At 41.4% G+C, this 21,843-nt stretch overlaps 1 protein-coding gene and 2 pseudogenes across 1 annotated transcript; all 3 read right to left on the bottom strand.

The window, feature by feature from the left end:
* Positions 1 to 2,833: 2,833 nt before the first annotated feature.
* Positions 2,834 to 3,289, bottom strand: LOC130509950 (uncharacterized mitochondrial protein AtMg00240-like). Its single transcript, XM_057006278.1, has one exon. It carries the CDS (start codon positions 3,287 to 3,289, stop codon positions 2,834 to 2,836), a length of 456 nt encoding a protein of 151 aa, XP_056862258.1.
* Positions 3,290 to 7,756: 4,467 nt separating this feature from the next.
* LOC130509949 (uncharacterized) lies at positions 7,757 to 9,067 on the bottom strand (annotated as a pseudogene).
* An 8,621-nt stretch (positions 9,068 to 17,688) lies between these two features.
* The window catches only part of LOC130509948 (uncharacterized), a 12,627-nt pseudogene continuing 8,472 nt past the window's right edge, over positions 17,689 to 21,843 (bottom strand).

Genomic DNA, 21,843 nt, shown 5'->3' with positions numbered 1-21,843 from the left:
TTTGTCTTTTGAATTACATGCTTAGACACTTTTCATTTGTGCAACACATTATCTGTATACAATGTCATATATGCACTCTCTTTAGACTACACCACACTTTACTAACTATAGGTGAAATAACCATGGTTAGACATTTTAATTTTTTTTTTTGCTTTGGTGTCGGACAAACCTAGAGATTCAGTTATTTGATTTCTTGCTTTTTGTCCAAAATAGTTTTGATTCCAACACTCTTCTACTTTCCTCCATTCGAATAAAACCATTTTTTCATCCATCTCCAAAGTTCTGTGTGTTTCCAAGATATTGACGAAGTCTAATGGCGAAAAAGAAACCCAAGTTTTCTCAGGCGCCGGCGAAGAAGAAAGCTGATCCTCCTCCGCATTCCCATCTTCCGCCGTCCTCTTCAGGTTAGTTCGAAGCAACTTCTGATCCTTCTCTTCCTGTTTTTTGTTGATTTCTTCCATAAAGCTTCTTTCTTTGGTTTTCCAACCGATTCACGTGCGATTTATGTTTTCAATTCTAGGGTTTTTTCCCCCAATTTTTAGGGGTTTTTTCTTTGTGTGTGTGTTTGTTTAATACTTAGCCGACGCGATTTAAATTGCAGGGTTTTTGATTCCCAATTTATTAGGGGTTTTTAGGTTTTTTTTTTCTGGTTTGGTTGATGTCGATTTGTGTTTATGAGTCCTAAGTTGACCACCCACTGTTTTGTTTCTCTTTCTGGTGTTGTTTATGGGTTTGGTTCTCATCATTTTAAGGTTTTTGAAAAACATTTTCCTACGTTTTTCAGGGTTTTTTTGTGGTTTTGTTTCTGTTGATTTGGGTTCGCGGTGGATTACTAACGATTTTGTTTCTTTTTTTGTTTTTGTTTCTGTTGAAAGCTATTCGACATCCCTGCCCGACAATCTCTCTGTTTTAATTTTTCGACAAATCTGACGTTCACACCTTGTCTGTCCACAACACTTTTTTCTATCTGGTTTGGAGAGGACGTGACGACGAGCAGATCCGACCTCCGTTGTGGAAAAGATGACGACAAGCTCTCGTGTCTATTATATTTAGTGATTATGTTTTGTGGTGTGTTGATTAGAGATTTTAAGGATGATGTAAACTCTTGTTTGTGACTGTAACTATAAACCCTTCCTCATGATTAATAAAATTGGCCTCATCTGTTTATTGAACATTTTGTTTAGTTGCTTGGATTTAGAAAATGTTTTGACTCAATGAAACAATTTGTGGACCTTCTATTAGTTGGATATGTCAATTCTTAACTTGACGACTATAGTTTCTTGATATTCTATCACTTATCCACATCCACAAATGGCAACAGCGAACTTTCGTCCACATCCAAAAACGACAACCATTTTCAGCATCCACAAACACATATACACATATGCATATCAGAGAGACTCGCTTCAACATGGTAACTCATAGACATATTGTCTTTTGTCAAGGTTCAAAGACTCAAAATAAGATCTTGGTTAATTTAGTTAATATGAAACCACATTTCTCAAATGAACACTAAGTCATGTACAATTTTGTATACATTTACGGTGTCTATGTCCACAATTGTTTTTCATATTAAAATTGCAAAAGTATACCAAAATAGATCTTAAAATGTAGAGAACAAAAAGACATAATTTATGATAATAAATTTATTTATTTATATATTTTAAATATGTTAAAATAATCACATAAAGAAATAGATGAGATTGATAAAGTAGTATTAGAAAAGTTCAAATAACTCTGACCATACGATCTACTTGCACTTCTTATATCTAATGGCTCAAAAAACATAAGGAAGAAGAGAAGAAAGTGAGCGAGTGGGGAGAAGCTGGCAGAATATTATATTAGTAAAACTAACTCATCTTTTCAAAGTCTTAACCACAGCAAAAGGATAGTTACGTCAAAACACTAGGGGGGTGAGAGGGAGAAAGTGCCTCTCAAGTGGCAAGTGCCTAAAATTGTTAAAAAAAAAAGAAAAATGTGTATGTTGGAGTAATCAACTCTTGATCTTTCCAAGATACTAAAAAAGCATGAACCTACTCCCAATAGCATGAATCAAACATATCATTAAAATTAATAAATATATTTGATCTTGGTAAAGTTATAAATCAGTCGAAAACATACCACTACGATACTTTGCTAATAAGTTATTCAGATATTAGTATGCTAAAAAAAGTTTCTGTCAAATATATATCTTATACTCAAGTCAAGCCAATCAACATGTATATATATATCAAGCCAGTCATTCGCATTCGCATATACAGTTAAACACAATCCATATTCATATATATTATTAACTACTATCAGTTCACCTTAATAAAACCTATCTCATCTAGTGTAGTTAGGGGTGGGCAAAATATCCGTGAAATTTGATTCGATCTATTACGATCGAGGTTTGAGAGAGGAAGAAGAAGATAAGAGAGAGAGAGAGAGAGAGAGAGAGAGAGAGAGAGAGAGAGAGAGAGAGAGAGAGAGAGAGAGAGAGTTTGTTAGATATGAAGATATTTTCCATTAGACTCAACGGTCACTGTACAATTGTGTGTATATACAAGTATTGTTACTAAACCGAAATAAACCAATTCTCAATAAATATAATGAACCAGCGAAAGAAAACCAGTTCAATGTGTTATCCTCCAATAGTTCCCCTCAAGATGAGCTGTGAATGTTGATTAAGCTCATCTTGGAGATAAGATGTTGAAACTGATGAGGAAAGAGAGGTTTAGTAAGTATATCAGCCACCTGATCCACCGTGCGAAATACAGGATTAGTGGCGATGTAGATAGCAGCTGTACTATTAGAGTAGAGCACCGGGATTGGTAATCGCGAGATGCGCAAGTCACGAAGTAACTGACTCAGACATCATCTCACAAGTAGCTAACGCCAATGCTCTGTATTCATCTTCTGCTGATGACCGTGAGACTGTAGGTTGCTTCTTAAACCTCCAAGATATCAAAGAAGAACCTATAAACATGGTAAATTCAGTGGTTGAACGACGACTGTCTTGACAAGAAGCCAAATCTGCATCTGCAAATCTTTTGAGTGTTAAATCATCTTCAACAGAGTATAATAAGCCTCGACCAACTGTCCCTTTAATATACTCAAGAACTTTATATACAGCATGAAGATGTGGGAGTCGCGGAGCAGATGAGTATTGGCAAAGCTTTTTAACGGCAAACGTGATGTCTGGACGAGTGATTGTAAGGTACATCAAACGACCAACAAGACGTCTGTACCGTTCTGGAGTATCTAGAAGCTCACCCTCTGTTTTGGATAGCTTCAGATTAGGTACCATAGGTACAGATGACGGACAACAATTCAACATGCCTTCAGAAGTTAATAACTCCAAAGCGTACTTCCGTTGGCATAAGGAAATACCATCTGTACTTCTAGCAATCTCCAAACCCAAAAAATATTTCAGAACTCCAAGATCTCGAAGCTTGAAACACTGCTTGAGAGCACTTGTCAAGCGGTTAGCTTCATCATCACTTGTGCTAGCTATGATGATATTATCAACATAGACTAACACAACTTAGAACTCATCTGGAAGGCTCTTGATAAACAGAGTATGATCACCATGACACTTTTGAAACCCATCATAAGTAATGATTCAGAAAAATTTCTTAAACCACTGTCTTGAAGCATGTTTCAAGCCGTAAATAGATTTCTTAAGACGCAATGTAGCATTCTGAGGAATGGAGTCCCTTTGCTTCGTTAGCCTCTCTACATATCCCTCAAGAAGCTTCATATATATTTCTTCAGTGAGGTCTCCATTAAGAAATGCATTTGAAATATCAAGCTGATGTAAAACCCATCGTTTAGATGCAGAGATTTTTAACAACAACTTGATAGTCACCATCTTCGCAATTGGTGAGAACGTCTGATTGAAATCTAATCCTTCTTTCTGTGTATATCCTTTGGCTACTAGACGTACTTTTCTTCTCTCAAGTATCCCATTCGCATTAAACTTCAAAGAATATAAGAGTCTGCAATCCACTGATTTCTTTCCTTTCGGTAAACTTGTAACATCCCACGTATTATTAGCTTCCATAGCCTCAAATTCCAGATCAACAACATCACACCACTCTTTGTCATCTTGAGCCTCAGCATAAGAAGTGGGAATAGGTATTTGAGTAATGGAACTAATAAAAGCAGTATGAGATGAAGATAGTTTTGAATAGGAAAGAGAAGATGAAATGGGGTGAATATTTTCTGATGCAAGAGCATAGCAATGATAGTCCTGAAGATGAATGGGAACTTTCTTAACACATGATTTAGAAATTTCTGATGGAGAGATAGGAATGGAAGAAGTAGAAATTGATGATTTAGTGTTTGAGGGTGATGGATGAGTATTTGATGGAGGGAAAAGAGATGATGATGAAGTAGTATGAGTTACCGATGACTCAGAGTGTGGTGTGATCCATTCTGGAACTTGAAAAGCAGAGTTCTTCTTCAATGGAAACAAGTCTTCATGGAACTGAACATTGCGAGAGATAAACACTTGATTACTCTTTAAATCCATGAGTTTGTAACCTTTGACGCCAGAAGGATAACCCAAGAAAATACAAGCTCTTGACCGAGGAAGAAACTTGTGATGAAGTTTAGGTGAAGTAGAGCCATAACATAAACACCCAAACGTCTTCAACTGTGAGTAATCAGGACAAGTACCAGTGAGAATCTCAAAAGGTGTCTTGTTCTGCAGAAGCTTCGATGGAGTTCTATTAATCAAGAACACAGCAGTCAGAACACAATCTCCCCCAAAATGATAAAGGAACTTGTGACTGAAACATCAATGCTCGAGCAACATTGAGAATATGTTGATGTTTGCGTTCCACAACTGAGTTCTGTTTCGGAGTCTCGGGACAGGAATGATAAGCTGTGATACCCGTCTCTTGATACAGCTTATCAAATTTCAACTATGGAGCATTATCTGAAGGAACTGAGCGCACTTTAACCCCGTATTTCGTCTCAACTTGTCTGATGAAAGTAGGGAATATGTGTAAAACTTCATCTTTTGTTCGAAGCAAATAAATCCATGTTGCTCTAGAATGATCATCCACAACAGTTAAGAAATAACGAAATCCTTCAATAGTCTCAACTGAAAACGGACCCCAAATGTCAATGTGTAACAATTCAAAACTGTCTTTACAAATGTTGTTGTGAGAGATGTAAGACAATTTCTTTTGCTTGGAAAGATGACATGTGTGGCAGAAAGAGTTTCCTTTATTCTTCATTCTTGATGTTCCTAGAGCTTCGGAGATCGTATCAAGTCTCTTATAGGATGGGTGACCAAGTCTCTGATGCCACGTACCAATATCAACCACCGCTTGCACAGAGATGGAAGATCGTTGAGTATCCAAGACATAGAGCTTTCTCATTCTTCTACCCTGACCAATCTTCAACTCTCTGATAGGATCCTGAATCGTGCAAGAAGATGGATCAAACGTTACAGAAGAGCCAAGATCATCAGTTAAAGAGCTTATACTTAGAAGATTCAAGCGAAACTCTGGAATGAAGAGCACATTATGGAGTAAAAATGTGCTCATTCAATCTGATAGTTCCTACACCACTGACTTTAATAGTGGAACCAGTAGGAATATTAACTGAACTCGTAAGAGAAGAATCCATGGAGTGAAAAATATTTCCATCATGAGCAACATGATGTGTTCCGCCTGAATCAATCACCCATGTTTGACTGGAGAGACGATGTTGGGATACCATAAGTATACAACAAAGTTATATGTCATTGGAGAAAAGAAGATACCAGAATTAGAAGGAACATCTTCGGTTTGAGGAGAACCTGAAGGAGCCTGCAACTGAGAGCTAAACAGAGCGATGAACTGCTGTATTTGATCTTTGCTCAACAGAGCGATGAACTGCTGTATTTGATCTTTGCTCAAGTTCCCAATCATATTCTCAACTGTCTGAGGCTGAGCAGCAAATGAGGAAGGAGATGACAGGGTAACTTGTGCAACAGTCTTGTTTGATGATCCACTTTTCTCCGTAGGTTTGTACTTAAATACAAAACCAGGTGGAAATCCATGTTTCTTATAGCACTTTTCCGCAATATGTCCCACACATTTACAGAAAGAGCAGATAAGACGGCCTTTATTTGGACCATCCTGAACATAAGAGATGGACTGATCAGTCAGAGATGAGGAGTTTTCAGAGACCTGAAACGTAGCTTGAGTTGGGATGAGCTGTATTTGGGCTCGGGCTAGCTAAATATCCAGTTGCTAATATCCGAACGGAAACCCAATATGATTTTAATTACCTGAACCCAATCTAATTTTTCTTCTATTCGAACTCCTCTTTTTTCTCGTACAAACCTAAGGCCATCTCCAACCACTACACTATTTTAGTATCAAAATTACACCATTTTAGTGTAATTTTAGCACAAAATTTATTTTCATCTCCAACCACAACACCAAATATCACACTAAAAAAAATATTCTCTAATATTATATTATTAAAAAAGATTCTCTTAACTATTTAATATTTTTATACTCATTATTCTTATAACATATACAAATAACTACTTTTAATAAGAACTAGATTTTGACCCGCACAACCGTGCGGGTATTTATTTTCATGTTTTATATATATAATATATATATATTTGTTTTATTTAATTAGTATATATTTTTAAGATTATTCATATATTTAAATGTTTAAATCATTATTTGAACTACAATAGTTTTATAGTTTTCATGCTGTTAATTAACTAATTATTTCAAATGATCACATATATATATATATATATATATATATATATTTGAATTTGATTTTGATGACTAAAAATGACATACTTGAGAATTATTTATATTTAATTTATTATGATCCCGACCCGTAATTCAAAGTGCTAGATTTCCTTGAGAAATTTGTTTTGTTTATACAGTTTATATAATAAATTATTGTATATATAAAAGTTTAAAAAGTTAAATTTTCATACATGTATTATATATTTCATTAAGGTTAAACCATTCTACCAACATATTATATTTTTAGAATAAATGTTTTATATTTATGAAAATATAATATACTAACTTATCAATTTAAAATAATATTATCACTTTTAGTTCAGTACAATAGTTTTAATTAAAATGATTTTTGTCGACAATTTTAATTAAAATGATAGATTTGTTAGAAATGGCATGCTTCATAATTATTTTGTATTTTAATTTATTATGATCCCGGCCCGTAATTCAAAGTGCTAGATTTCTTTTAGTAATTTGTTTTGTTATTTAGTTTATATAATAGATTATTGTATATATAAATTTAAGATAAGTTAATTTTTATACATGTTATATAATTAAACAGAAATGAATATTGCTTTCCAGCAAAATAAAAATAAAAATCTTTGTAAAATGTATTTTGGAAAAGTAATCATTTTAAGAGGATATTATCAGTACAATTTTTATATAATTTTTATTTTTTTTATAAATCAAAACTAAATTAAATTTAAATTTCTGATTATATTTTATGACACCTAGATTTAAATTAATCAATTTTCGAAAATAAATTTTGAAAAGATTCTGAAGAGATTCTTCAAAAGATTTTGTTAGAGTTTTCTTAAATTAATTTATTTTTATTTTAAATAGAAATGAAGATATTAAATGATATTATAGTTAAGTTATGTGTATTTTATAAATCTTCTAAATAATGGTCCAACTTAAAATATCACACATGAAATAAAGTTGTGACTTCTATTTTAATATAATAGATAAGATTAAATAATTTAAAACAATAATTATAATTATTGAATAATACTTTAGAAATATATATAAAATTAAAATAACAAAAACATAAAAACGAAATTAAAATAACTAAAAACACACAAATGAAAATACATATGAAATTAAAACAAATAAAAACATACAAACGAAAATACATTGCATAGAAAATATGTTACAACTTACTAATTATTAGAATTACCATATTCACCCCACAAATATTCGATTAGTGCATCTCGAAGTTCAAAATGAGCATTTCGGTCTTTGATTCTATTGTGCCGAGCTAAGAATTCTTGAAACCAAGCATCATCAACACTTGTCATCTCGACTTCTGCATTTGGAACTTCACTTCGTTCTTCAATTGTTGCATTGATATCACGTTCATTTTCGATGATCATATTATGCATTATGATACAAGTTGTCATTATATCATGTAATACATTTTTATTCCACATGCGTGATGGTCCTGCCACAATTGCAAATCTTGATTGCAATACTCAAAATGCACGTTCAACGTCTTTCCTACACGCTTCTTGTTTCATTGCGAATAATTTTTCTTTTCAGACCACGGGGATCGTGAATTGTTTGGACAAGAGTGGACCATTTTGGATATATACCATCAGCTAGATAATAACACATGTTATAATGTTTTCCATTAATAACATAATTAGCGGGTGGAGCAGTTCCTTCTGCTAGATTACCAAAAAGATGAGATGCCTCTAATACATTGATATCGTTATTAGATCCTGAAAGACCAAAATATGCATGCCAAATCCAAAAATCATAATCAGCTACAGCCTCTAGAATAATGGTGGGAGAACCACTACGACTAGCATATTGTCCTCCCCAAGCTGTTGGGCAGTTTTTCCATTTCCAATGCATACAGTCTAAACTACCCAACATACCTGGAAATCATCGGCGTTGACCGATATGAAGTAGTCTTGCAACATCATTAGTGTCAGGTGATCGAAGATAGCGGCTTGCAAAAACCTCGACAACAGCACGACAACACCGCTTCAAACTTTCTATGGCAGTTGACTCTCCGATTTTGATGTACTCATCAGTTGAATCCGCTGGTAGACTGTAAGACCCGAACCCGGCCGGCTAGGCCGCGGTCGATGCCTCACGTCGCTCAGTCCATACCCTGACCGAACCACTCAATTTTTCAATCTTTATATATACTTTCGCCTAAAGGCGAAGTCTATCTTGGACCTTAGCTTAAGACTACCTTAGTCATTCCCTAGCTTAGATCCTTTCAACTTATGCACAGCGGAATATTATCTATCAACCATTGGTCTAAAACCAATCTAATACTTGTCAAGTCGAATCACCTTAGCCATGGTCAGTATAAACAACTACTACCAGCTCCAAGGTTGATCCTGAACCTAATCCAGGTCATTCAATAATCGAGGTTCCATTCCCCTAACCATTCTATCTAGATCTATGCAACATTGCTAGATCATACCTTTGCCACATCCACGGAGCTTGATAGCTCTTTGTCTCAGCTGCCTTAGCTGTCTAGCTAGCTCATCTAGCTAGCTGAACTGAACCACTTCACTTGAGGTTCCCAACTCTCTTCCAGCTGATCGAGCTGCGAGGTAGCTTTGCCTAGCTCCCCATCCACTCGTCCAACTCCCTTATACATGTATAAACTCTTCCCTTAGGTTACTTAGTCATTCAACCAGCCATCCCCACAGACCAAGTACCTTTGGGAAGTCTTCAGCTACAAAAACAACCTCAAGCAAACATGCTCCAAAAACTAATTAAAATTCATGATAAATCATGATAATTCATAACTAAGAGAATGGTCAAGTCAGATTTCTCAGAACTGGCCTCGATCATACTGATCTCGCCCATGAACAGCCCATATGGCCATAACTGACCACCTCTAAATCAATGAGATAAAACTAATCTTTCACCATGATAATTCATGATAAATACCCATTAAGAGATATTTGAAGTCAGATCCTAACAATTCCCTCTGGAACTATCAGATCTCCACTTACCTGCCCAACCAAGGCCATGGAGAGATTTCTCTGAACCGGCCACTCCATGGTTCAGTACCTCCACGTCTGATCAACATAGAATATGATTAATAATGCCCACCAGTTCCTTAGTCAATCAACCAACCACCCCACATGACTCAGAACTGATGAGTCTTCACTCCTCCTAACCGGCCATGGAATTATGTCCCACTAAACCTGATTAGTGTTGCTTTTACCACTGGTGCATCCTTTGATCAATCAGATCAGACACCTTGATCCATCACCCATGGATCAGGTCGTCCATCCTTTCCCATGATCAGATCACACACAGCCTTCCTTGTATAAACACACCAGCACAATACTTGTGGTCCATACCAACAAGTACCAGCCTTACTCCTCTCCTTTGCTTGCTGTTGGATCCAAACGAATTGGACCTTACACTCCACATGGTTCCTCTGGAACTAGGACTCCCATGTGTCTCATCAGTGGGTCGGACTCATGGTTCACACCATGATCAAACCCAACACCACCCAATGATCCATCATGGATCACTATCCAATGAACAGCATCTAACCATCATCCCACATGGATGAGTTAGATCAGTTATGATCCGCCCTTTCTCCAGGGTCCTGTATCCCTACAATACATCACCAAATATGGTCTCCAAGGGCGTGTCATACTTGGCCTCATATGCACCTCAAGAGACACCAACATAAACCACAAAGTAATCATATGTACATGTTACCTTATACTTGATCTTACTAGATCTTGTGCTTCCTGTATCATGTCTGGCCATGCTCCTCCATTGCACGCCTCTATCAAGCCTTATAATATACCTCCAGTATTGATAAGACCCAATCATGGGTCGCACCCATCATCCATTTCATGGAGTTCCATGAAACCAGTTTCTGCACTGCATCCACCTTCAAGGCTGTACATGCCTTTGGAGTGGAGTCCGGCCTTCTCCATTCTCTTATGACCATTTGCGTGTGTCCCTAAGACACAGAGGAAGCCTAGAGTGTGTTAATCCATGATCAAACACCACCCAAGGGTCGTGCATCACTTCCACTTCAGTTCCCATGAAACTGCCTTTCTACACACCACTGCCCTTAAGGCTGCTCTTGGACTTTGAGAGTGAATCCGGTAATCTCTCTTCTTCCCTGGCCATTTGGATGTGTAGTAAGGATGTAGAGGAAGCCTAGGGCGTGGCAAACCATAATCAAAACACACCAGAGGGTCGTTCTCAACTCCCCTCTTGATTGCCATCAAAACTGCCTCTTTGCTGCCTTCAAGCCTCTCTTGGTCTTGGATTGTGTAATCCGACCATCTCTCTGTTTTTCTCTGTTTTTCTTTGTGTTTCAGGAAGAAGAATGAAGCCCTGGCGTGCCTGCAAAGGCACGGACTTGCCTGATATATATAGAAGAATGGGCAGTTACCTTTCTAAAGGTTGCACCTTTTCGGTATTAATTCTGTCCATTGATTTAATCAATGGTACAGATTGCACCCATTCGCCTATGGCAGTTACCAGCCGTCCTTGACATGCCTAACTGCTCCTAGACATGTCACACACAAGCCTTGGCTGGTTGCCCAAGCCCCTGGTTCAACCACAAGTGCCCACCGGCTCACCGGCACACCCGGGTGGTCCACATGGTCCGACCACTGTCCGGACCTGGCCCAACTGCCCAAGACTTGAACACTCAGTCTAGCTGAGTTGAGCTGATCCCCAGCTGACCCAGCTGAGTGAGCTAGTTCATCCAGCTCAGGGAGCTGACACACTCTTCAGTGAGCTACACTGAGCTGCACTACACTTCATCTAGCTGGTCGAGCTTGCTCACTGCATCGCCCAGCTGCCATACACTTTGTACAGCTCCTTTATACTTGTCTCCTTCTTGGTTTAGCTATATCTTAGCTTCCTGATGCCCTTAACCTTACTTCCAGGCCATGATACCCTTGTGTTTAGGTCACATGAGCTGACTGGTGCGTCTCCTTGCACCATGGTCGATCCTAAGGATCATATCCAGGATCAGGGACATGACAAGTCTCCCCCACTTAGAATGGATTCGTCCTCGAATCCAGTGGTGCTGTCGTCTTGCTTGATGCCAAAGGTTCCACCGAACTCTTTTGCATCATCATCCTTGTTCCATTTCACTGATCACCTTTTTGATCAATGTATGAACAAGTCTCCCCCACTTGGACGGAACTCACTTGATTCCGAACCAAGTGGTCTTCTCCTTTTATATATCACACCATAACAGACTTGTGTCACTGAACTCAACTTTCCAAGTTGCAGTCTAGTATACACCAAGTCAATTATTCTCTGAGCCTAGTCCATGACTAGATCATTTTTAGTCCTTAAGAACTTACTGCATACTCGAGTCTTAGTAGATTTACCCAACCTCCAAGACACTCGATGTATCAGCCAAGTCTTTAAAGAACTCGATCACATTCCGGTCCTGTCCACTCCGGGACTCCACCGTTTCATTCCAACCATAGGTCAATCTCCGACTTGGTTGTCCTGCGACTCTCGTCCCTCACTGGACTTGGTCGACTTCATTCCAACCCTAGGTCTATCTCCGACTTGGTTGTGCTGCGACCCTCGTCCTTTACTGGACTTAGTCGACTTCAGCTCGGCCATCTCGGCAGGAGCCATGCAGTATGGGTTCTTTGACATTGGGGCCGTCCCTGGTTCCAGTTCTATTATGAACGGGTCAGCCCTATCAGGGGGAATGCCCTGTAGCGCCCGAAACACATCCTCGAACTCACTGACCAGCGGTATCCCGTCCGGGCCACCAACCCCTACGACCTCCTTAGTGCTGGTTGTGGCCAACTAGGCTCAACAACCCCGCTCAAGCATCCTTTCTGCACGGACTGCTGATAACACTAAGCATCCAGAGGCCGGATTAATACCTTGGTACTTGATCGGGGGTCCACACCCACTCTCAAACTGCATCCTCTCATGATGACAGTCCAAGGTGGCCCGATTCTTGCCAAGCCAGTCCATGCCTATGATCACCTCGTGATTCTTAAGGCGGACCACAATCAGATCCGCAGGCATTACCCTGTCTGTGATCAACAATCAGATCCGCAGGCATTACCTGTCTGTGATCAATACCAGGATGTCTCTAACCAGACAATCCCATGTCCCCATCTGGAACAAACCCTTTCCGATCAATCCTGGACTCACAAACCTATGTGTAGCTCCAGTATCAGAAAGTACATGTGTTTCCACACCACGATCATTAAGTACCTAGATGAGTAAGACATCGGTTTGATCACACATTTGGAAAACGTCCCATACCATTCTCCAAAGTGTCACACTTCTGTGAATGTCCCATACCATTCACAAGAGTGTTTATAATATACCTCAATCCCCATCATACTAAGCCACTTAACATCATGTCTCAATCCATTCAACTTGATCTAAGGAATCCTACATTGACTTATACGAGTCCAAGCTGATCCATCTGATCACAAGCCACTCGTATACTAGCCATGTAGCGTCTCCCTTAACCAACTTGAACCTCGCAAATGCTCACTTGTTTGGAACGGCCACCAAGGAACACTTACCCCAAAGAGTGCTGCACGTTTCTTTCAACCTAAGCCACTCTCAGGTTCATGTTACTTCCCTGGTCCACTCATCCATAAAGATCTTGCATTGCATTGATCCGTCCAATCCGTCTATTATTTCCAGATAACTAGATCAACCAACCTTCTGTTTCAGGATCTTGCCCTTGGAGAATGCATCTTGGCCAAGCCGGTTCACCTTGGAACTTTCCCGTTCACAAGCATGATACCCTATCTTGCCTCAGCTCCCTCTTGGCTCACCTAGTGAGGTTCCATGGTCGTTTCAGTTTCCAGAAATATTTTCGGTTTGGAACATACTACCTTTGAGCAGTGAGTTGAGCTGAAGTTACAACCCTATCAGAACCTCCACTCATCCGCCTCAAAAGGATCCACACTACCTGAGAAATACTTAGTTCTCATCTGAGCTATGTGCTCCAGCACCCTCAGGTAGTCCACTAACCAGCTGCCCTAGCTGGTGGATCAATCTAGACCACCTCAGCTACTGGCCCAGCTTGATCATTAGCTGCCAAAACAGCTGCCCAATCAACGGTTAGTCCTCTCATTGTTTGCAACAATTGTTTGGATCAGCCCGGTTCACATAACAAGAGGATTCAACTTCCCCTTCCAGCTGCAGCTCAGCTCTCCCCCACTAGAACCTCAGTAGGGTTGAGCTGACTTACAGTCACTCCAGCTTCATTGTTAACTTCCTCCAGCTGAGTCAACAATAAAACTGGTGGATTAATCACATCAGCATCTACTTGTCCGGATGCATGGGTGAACAACCACAACCCAATGATCCTAGAATCAAGCATGCTCTGATACCAACTTGTAAGACCCGAACCCGGCCGGCTAGGCCGCGGTCGATGCCTCACGTTGCTCAGTCCATACCCTGACCGAACCACTCAATTTTTCAATCTTTATATTACTTTCGCCTAAAGGCGAAGTCTATCTTGGACCTTAGCTTAAGACTACCTTAGTCATTCCCTAGCTTAGATCCTTTCAACTTATGCACAGCGGAATATTATCTATCAACCATTGGTCTAAAACCAATCTAATACTTGTCATGTCGAATCACCTTAGCCATGGTCAGTATAAACAACTACTACCAGCTCCAAGGTTGATCCTGAACCTAATCCAGGTCATACAATAATCGAGTTTCCATTCCCCTAACCATTCTATCTAGATCTATGCAACATTGCTAGATCATACCTTTGCCACATCCACGGAGCTTGATAGCTCTTTGTCTCAGCTGCCTTAGCTGTCTAGCTAGCTCATCCAGCTAGCTGAACTGAACCACTTCACTTGAGGTTCCCAACTCTCTTCCAGCTGATCGAGCTGCGAGGTAGCTTTGCCTAGCTCCCCATCCACTCGTCCAACTCCCTTATACCTGTATAAACTCTTCCCTTAGGTTACTTAGTCATTCAACCAGCCATCCCCACAGACCAAGTACCTTTGGGAAGTCTTCAGCTACAAAACAACCTCAAGCAAACATGCTCCAAAAACTAATTAAAATTCATGATAAATCATGATAATTCATAAACTAAGAGAATGGTCAAGTCAGATTTCTCAGAACTGGCCTCGATCATACTGATCTCGCCCATGAACAGCCCATATGGCCATAACTGACCACCTCTAAATCAATGAGATAAAACTAATCTTTCACCATGATAATTCATGATAAATACCCATTAAGAGATATTTGAAGTCATATCCTAACAATTCCTCTGGAACTATCAGATCTCCACTTACCTGCCCAACCAAGGCCATGGAGATATTTCTCTGAACCGGCCACTCCATGGTTCAGTACCTCCACGTCTGATCAACATAGAATATGATTAATAATGCCCACCAGTTCCTGAGTCAATCAACCAACCACCCCACATGACTCAGAACTGATGAGTCTTCACTCCTCCTAACCGGCCATGGAACTATGTCCCACTGAACCTGATTGGTGTTGCTCTTACCACTGGTGCATCCTTTGATCAATCAGATCAGACACCTTGATCCATCATCCATGGATCAGGTCGTCCATCCTTTCCCATGATCAGATCACACACAGCCTTCCTGTAAGACCCAAAACCTGGATCCCATGATCCAACCAGTCCGCGGCCTTACCTAAACATCTAAGTGTAATTCAGCCGGTTATGGTCCAATCTTTACTTAGTCATTTTTTCAATCATTTGAGGTTCATGCAGTATAAAATCAATGCGGAAGCTTAAGGCAAACATTACTTATATAGATAAGTCAAATGAGATCCATACAAAGTATTCAATCCACACAAGTTGCACAATAGGCTATGTTAAATCCAAATGTTTACAATAAGACTACATCACACATCCCACACGGCCAAGGTCTTCATGGCTCCTTAGCCTTACCACGATCCCTGTCAGGACCTGAAATCAAAACCCACAACACATCTGCATAAGTATCATATCCGATATCCTAGCAATATACAACCTAAGCATGGTTTGGACACTTAGTCCATATTCTGGCCGATTTGTGACCCATTGATTTACTCATTCAAAAACTCATATTAACACATGATAATTCATGATAAATCATGATTAAGAGGATGGTCCAAGCGGATTCCCCAGAACCGGCCTTGATCATATTGATCTTGGCCGTGAACCACCTGACCGGTTTCATGGTACCATCTCGAAATCAATCATATAAAATTATTCTATCACTTTGATAATTCATTATAAATCCCCACTAAGAGATATCAATCGCCAAATCCCAATAACTCCCACTGGAAGCATGAGATCGGTTCAACACATGCTCAACCAAGGCCATGGAGAGACTACTCTGATCTAACCGAGCCTTGGGCGTGATCGTGAGTTTATACTCATAAATAACTTCAGAAAATATTAGAGAAGAGATGTAATGACAAAATAAGAACAATAGATGCAACCATCCACTCATGGATCAAACGGCCGAACCATCCGGATGGATGATTACCGGCGGTTTGTACTTGGTTTGCATCCAGTACCTTAGGCGTGTGTTCGGAAGCCCCCACACTCTTCTCGGTTGCCTTCTCCTTTCCTCTGGTATCCATTCTCGATCACGGTTCACTTGCCCACGGCTTAGAACTCACCGGAATCCCCTTGGTACCACACGGACTGCCTTTGCGGTCTTGTTTTCTCTTTCTCTCTTTGATTCTGTAGAGATTTGGGCAGAGTTTCCCCTTGTCTTTCTGATGAGAAATGTCGATAATGGAGGGGTTTATTTATAGGGAAGAAGATTTGGAACCGTCCGGACGCTGTGATTGGCCAAATGGCCAACGGACACCTTTTCGCCCCAAAACCGTCCCAACCGTCCAACCGCATGTAACCGCCCCTTCCTTCCTTCCTTCTCATCGATCTTAAGCTCAGCTAGTTGCCCACAAAGCTCAGCTCACTTGCCCATGCAAGCTAGACCCATCGGTCATCCTTGCTCAGCATCCGGTCCGTGACAATCATTCACGGTCCGCATTTACCGGCCAAGGCTCCATCACTCCGTCCAGCTGAGTTGAGCTGAGTGACAGTTGCCTGAGCTGAGTGAGCTTCCTCTCCAGCTCCTGTGAGCTGCCCAAGACTGTTTGAGCTCTCACCAGCTTCACCGAGCTGATGAACTCCTTCCGGACCATGTCCAGCTTCCGGATTACTCGTCCAGCTACCTTTTCCTTTTCCCTTCTTATTCTGGTCAAGTCTCAGCTTCCTGATGCACTTAACCCTTAGATCAGACCATGATACGCTTGCCTTTAGGTCTTTTCAACCTGGCCAGCCCATCTCCCCGCACCATGGCCTATCCGGATGCCTTACTTAGAACTCGGGACATGACAAGTCTCCCCCACTTGGAAGGAACTCGTCCCCGAGTTCATATTGGATGATTCTCCAACCACATACTGACTATACCACTCAGGATACTCAGCTTTCATTCTTGCTTCTGTTCCCAAGTGATAATGTCTTTGCCATTGAATTCCCATACAATCTTTAGCATAGGAACTGTCTTCTTTCTCATTGCCTTTTCCATCCGATCAATGATCCGAACCGGCCTTGTCTCTAAGGTGAGGTTCTTACCAAGATCTTTTGGAATTTCAGGCAAGACAATGTCTTGATCCGTTAGGCACTTCCTTAGTTGAGACACATGGAATACATTGTGGTAAGCATCCATCTCAGATGGCAAATCCAGTTTGTAAGCCACTGCCCCAACTCTTTCAAGTATCCTGAATGGACCTAAGAACCTTGGGTCTAGTTTCCTTCTTCCAGAAACTCTTGCCCTTCCTTTGAAGGTAATCATCTTGAGATAGATTAGATCACCAACCTCAAACTCAAGATGTTTCCTTCTCTTGTCAGCATAGCTCTTTGGCGGTCTTGAGCTTCCTTCATCTTCTCCTTGACCAATTTGATCTTTTCTGTGGTTCTTCCACAATCTCAGGACCTATCATGCTACGTTCCCCACTTGGGTCCAGCATAAAGGTGTCCTGCAAGGTCGTCCATACAATGCTTCATAAGGAGACATACCAATGCTGGTGTGAAAGCTGTTGTTGTATGCAAACTCCACCAGTGGTAAATGCTTCTCCCATGAGTCACCCCAATCTAGAACACATGCCCTTAGCATATCTTCTAATGTCTGGATGGTCCTTTCTGACTGACCATCCGTTTGAGGATGATAGGATGTGCTCATGTTCACTCTTGTTCCTAGGGCCTTTTGGAAGGCTCTCCAGAAATAAGAAGTGAATCTAGGGTCTCTGTCTGAGACTATACTGGCCGGCACTCCATGCAGCCTCACAATCTGATCCTGTAGATTTTTACAATTTCATCCACTCCATCACCTTTCTTGATGGGCAAGAAGTGTGCAGATTTGGTTAGGCGGTCCACAACCACCCATACTGCATCTTTCTTGTTTCTAGTTGTGGGAAATCCAGTCACAAAGTCCATTGTGATGTGATCCCATTTCCATTCTGGTATGGGAAGGTTTTGTAATAAACCACTTGGAACCTGATGTTCAGCCTTGACTAATTGACAAGTGGGACACTTGGCCACCCACTCAGCAATGTCAGCCTTCATTCTGATCCAATGGTAATACCTTTTGATGTCTTTGTACATCTTGTTTAGTCCCGGGTGTACTGAGAACTTAGACTTATGAGCTTGACTCATAATCTCTTCCTTTAGTCCCCGGTCACCAGGTACACTAACCCTCCCATGTACCAAAATGGTACCATTACTTGTGACTTGATACTCAGTCTTGTCATTCTTTGCAACCTTTTGCAAGTTCTCATCCAAGCTTTGTGCTTGTTGTATTCTGGTAAGTAGATCGGCCTGGTTCACAGCCTCTAAACCCAAAGGCTCATCCTCACTTGCCATGGTGTCTAGATGTAGTGACCGGACCATCCCTTCCAGGATCTCTGCTTCTTTCTCAGCTGATACCTCAGCCCTACGCCTGCTTAAGGCATCTGCCACTAGATTGGCCTTGCCTGGATGATAGGCAATGTCCAAATCATAGTCGGCCACAAACTCCATCCACCGCCTTTGTCTCAAATTCAACTCAGGTTGAGTGAAAATGTACTTCAGGCTCTTGTGGTCTGTGAGAATCTGAACTTTGGCACCATATAAATATGATCTCCATATCTTTAAGGCAAACACCACTGCTGCCATCTCCAGGTCGTGTGTTGGGTAGTTGCCCTCATGCTTCCTGAGTTGCCTAGAGGCATATGCTATGACCTTCCCATGCTGTGTGAGTACACAGCCTAATCCAGTAATGGATGCATCCGTGTACACCACATATGGTTGGTCCTCCTCAGGTAACACCAAAACTGGTGCACTGGTCAGCATGTTCTTCAAGGCTTCAAAGCTCTTTTCACAAGCCTCTGACCAAATGAACTTGACATCTTTTCCGGTAAGTTGTGTCATCGGTTGTGCCACACTTGCAAACCCTTTGACATACTTCCTGTAGTATCCGGCCAAACCCAAGAAGCTTCTTACTTCTGTAGCATTCTTTGGCCTTGGCCACTCTTGTATACACTTGATCTTCTCCGGATCAACAGACACTCCTTCCTCAGACACCACATGTCCTAGGAAGCCAATGCTCTTCTGCCAAAAGCTACACTTGCTTAGCTTGGCAAACAATTGTTGTTCTCTCAACCTTTCCAACACCAACCTGAGATGCCTCTCATGGTCTTCCCGGGTCTTAGAGTAAACTAGTATATCATCAATGAAGATGATTACAAATTCATCTAAGTACTCCCTGAAAATTCCATTCATCATCTTCATGAAGGCTGCTGGTGCATTAGTCAATCCGAATGGCATAACCACAAACTCATAGTGGCCATACCTAGTCCGAAAGCTGTCTTCCTTACATCTTCTGATGCAATGGGGATTTGATGATAACCAGATGCCAAATCAATCTTGGAGAACCATTTGGCTCCCTTAGTTGATCTAGCAACTCATCAATCCGGGGCAATGGGTACTTATTCTTTATAGTCACCCTATTCAACCCCCTATAGTCTATGCACAACCTGAAGCTACCATCCTTCTTTTTGACAAAGAGGACTGGTGCACCCAGGGTGATACACTGGGCGTATGAACCCCTTCCAACAACTCTTCAACTTTAGCTCAGCCATCTCAGCTGGAGCCATGCGGTATGGGCTCTTTGACATTGGGGCCGTCCCTGGTTCCAGTTCTATTATGAATGGGTCAGACCTATCAGGGGGAATGCCCTGTAGTGACCTAAACACATCATCAAACTCACTGACCAGCGGTATCCCGTCCGGGCCACCATCCCCTACGACCTCCTTAGTGGTGATTGTGGCTATATAAGCCTCACCCTTGTACCAGCATCCTTGCCGCACTGCTGATAACACTAAGCATCCAGAGGCCGGATTAATACCTTGGTACTTGATCGGGGGTCCACACCCACTCTCAAACTGCACCCTTCCTCGATGACAGTCTAAGGTGGGCCCGATTCTTGCCAAGCCAGTCCATACCTAGGATCACCTCGTGATTCTTAAGGCGGACCACAATCAGATCCACCGGCATTGCCTTACTATGGATCATTACTGGGATGTCTTTGACTAGACCTAGTGGGTGCATCATTTGCCCACCGGCTGCACTCACCAAGCCAAGATCATCCCTAGTTCCCATTTGGAACATACCTTTTCCAATCATATCTGGACTCACAAAACTATGTGTAGCTCCAGTATCAAAATACATGTGTTTCCACACCACCAATACATAAGGTCCCTACATAAGACCTTAACTAAGTATCTAGTCCATCCTAGATTCCATACCATGCCATTCTAATATTTAAAAAATTAAGAAGAATGGGTTTTAGAATTATACCAGTGATCGCCTTGAAGGGTCCGGACTCATCCCATCCCTTGAAAGCTCATAGACACGAGGTGCTGAAGTTTGGCCTTGTTTGTTGTCTGGCCGGTTGCTCTCCGTACGGCCCTTGCCTTGTCCAGTCTGCAACTGGGGACAATCCACACGGAAATGGCCTTTCTTACCACATGGTGACAAGTTCTGGCCTCACTGGTCGAGCCTTGCCCACGGTTCCTATCCGGACCAGGACAATCCCGAGCTGAGTGATCCATCTTGCCACAACGGGTACATGCTCCCATTGCCTTCCAGCACTCTCCTCCATGATGTTTGCCACACTTGGGACACTCTGGCCTACCACTTGAGGTTTTACCCCCTTCAGCCGCATCCCTCTTTCTCTTCTTGTCACCACTCTGACCGGAAGACACCACCACACTCTTGAGCTTGTGCTTGTTCTCCTCAGCCAGATTGGTTTCCAGCATTGCCATCCTTTCCACCAACTCAGAGACTGTGTTGAAGGTACGGACTGAGCAATAAGTCTTAAGCTCAGGTCTCAAGCCCCTTATGAACCTGCGGACCTGAACCTTCTCATCTCAAGTTCCTTACCCACATATCTCCTGAGCCGGTTGAACTCTTCCTCGTACTCCCTTACTGACCGTTTGCCCTGGACCAAGTCCAAGAACTTAGCTTCCAAACGGTCCCATGCTTCTGCTGGAAAGTACTTGTGGTTGAACTCAACCTCAAAGTCAGAGAACTTCACAATGGAACCATTGGTGCGCTTGTCTAAAGGACAGCCACCAGTTGTGTGCATCTCCCTCCAGGAAGTGCACTGCTATGTCTCTTTGGTACTCCTCAGGGCACCTTGTAGACCTGAAGTTCCTAGCCAGTCGGTCCCTCCACTCATCTGCCTCCATGGGATCAGCACTTCCAGCAAAGTGTTTGGTTCCCAAACGGGTGATATGCTCAAGCACCTTCAGATAATCAACCTTCTTGGTTGTTCCAACTGTGGATCTAACTCAATAACCTCAGCAAGAGGCGCCCAATATCCACCAGTCACACCAACCCAGGAGCTACCATTGCGCTTGAGTAGTTTGACCCATAGATGAATTCACAACTGGTGTGAACACTTGGGTCATAGCCAGCATCTGACTTCCCATTAACTTGATTGCATCAAGTATCTGCTTCATGGTTGGTTCAGCCATTGGTTCCTCCGGTCCAATCCTCCCATCTCCTTGGATGTTTGATTAGCCCGGTTACCAGTCTCTGGGA

The sequence above is a fragment of the Raphanus sativus genome, chromosome 3 (assembly GCF_000801105.2).
Source record: "Raphanus sativus cultivar WK10039 chromosome 3, ASM80110v3, whole genome shotgun sequence".
Taxonomy (NCBI): domain Eukaryota; kingdom Viridiplantae; phylum Streptophyta; class Magnoliopsida; order Brassicales; family Brassicaceae; genus Raphanus; species Raphanus sativus.
The sequence above is the reverse complement of the archived record's forward strand: the minus strand, read 5'-3'. Positions and strand labels throughout refer to the sequence as shown.

What these genes read in the sequence shown, in the direction of transcription:
- LOC130509950 (XM_057006278.1), bottom strand. Translation starts at nt 3,289, where the DNA reads ATGGTACCTAATCTGAAGCTATCCAAAACAGAGGGTGAGCTTCTAGAT.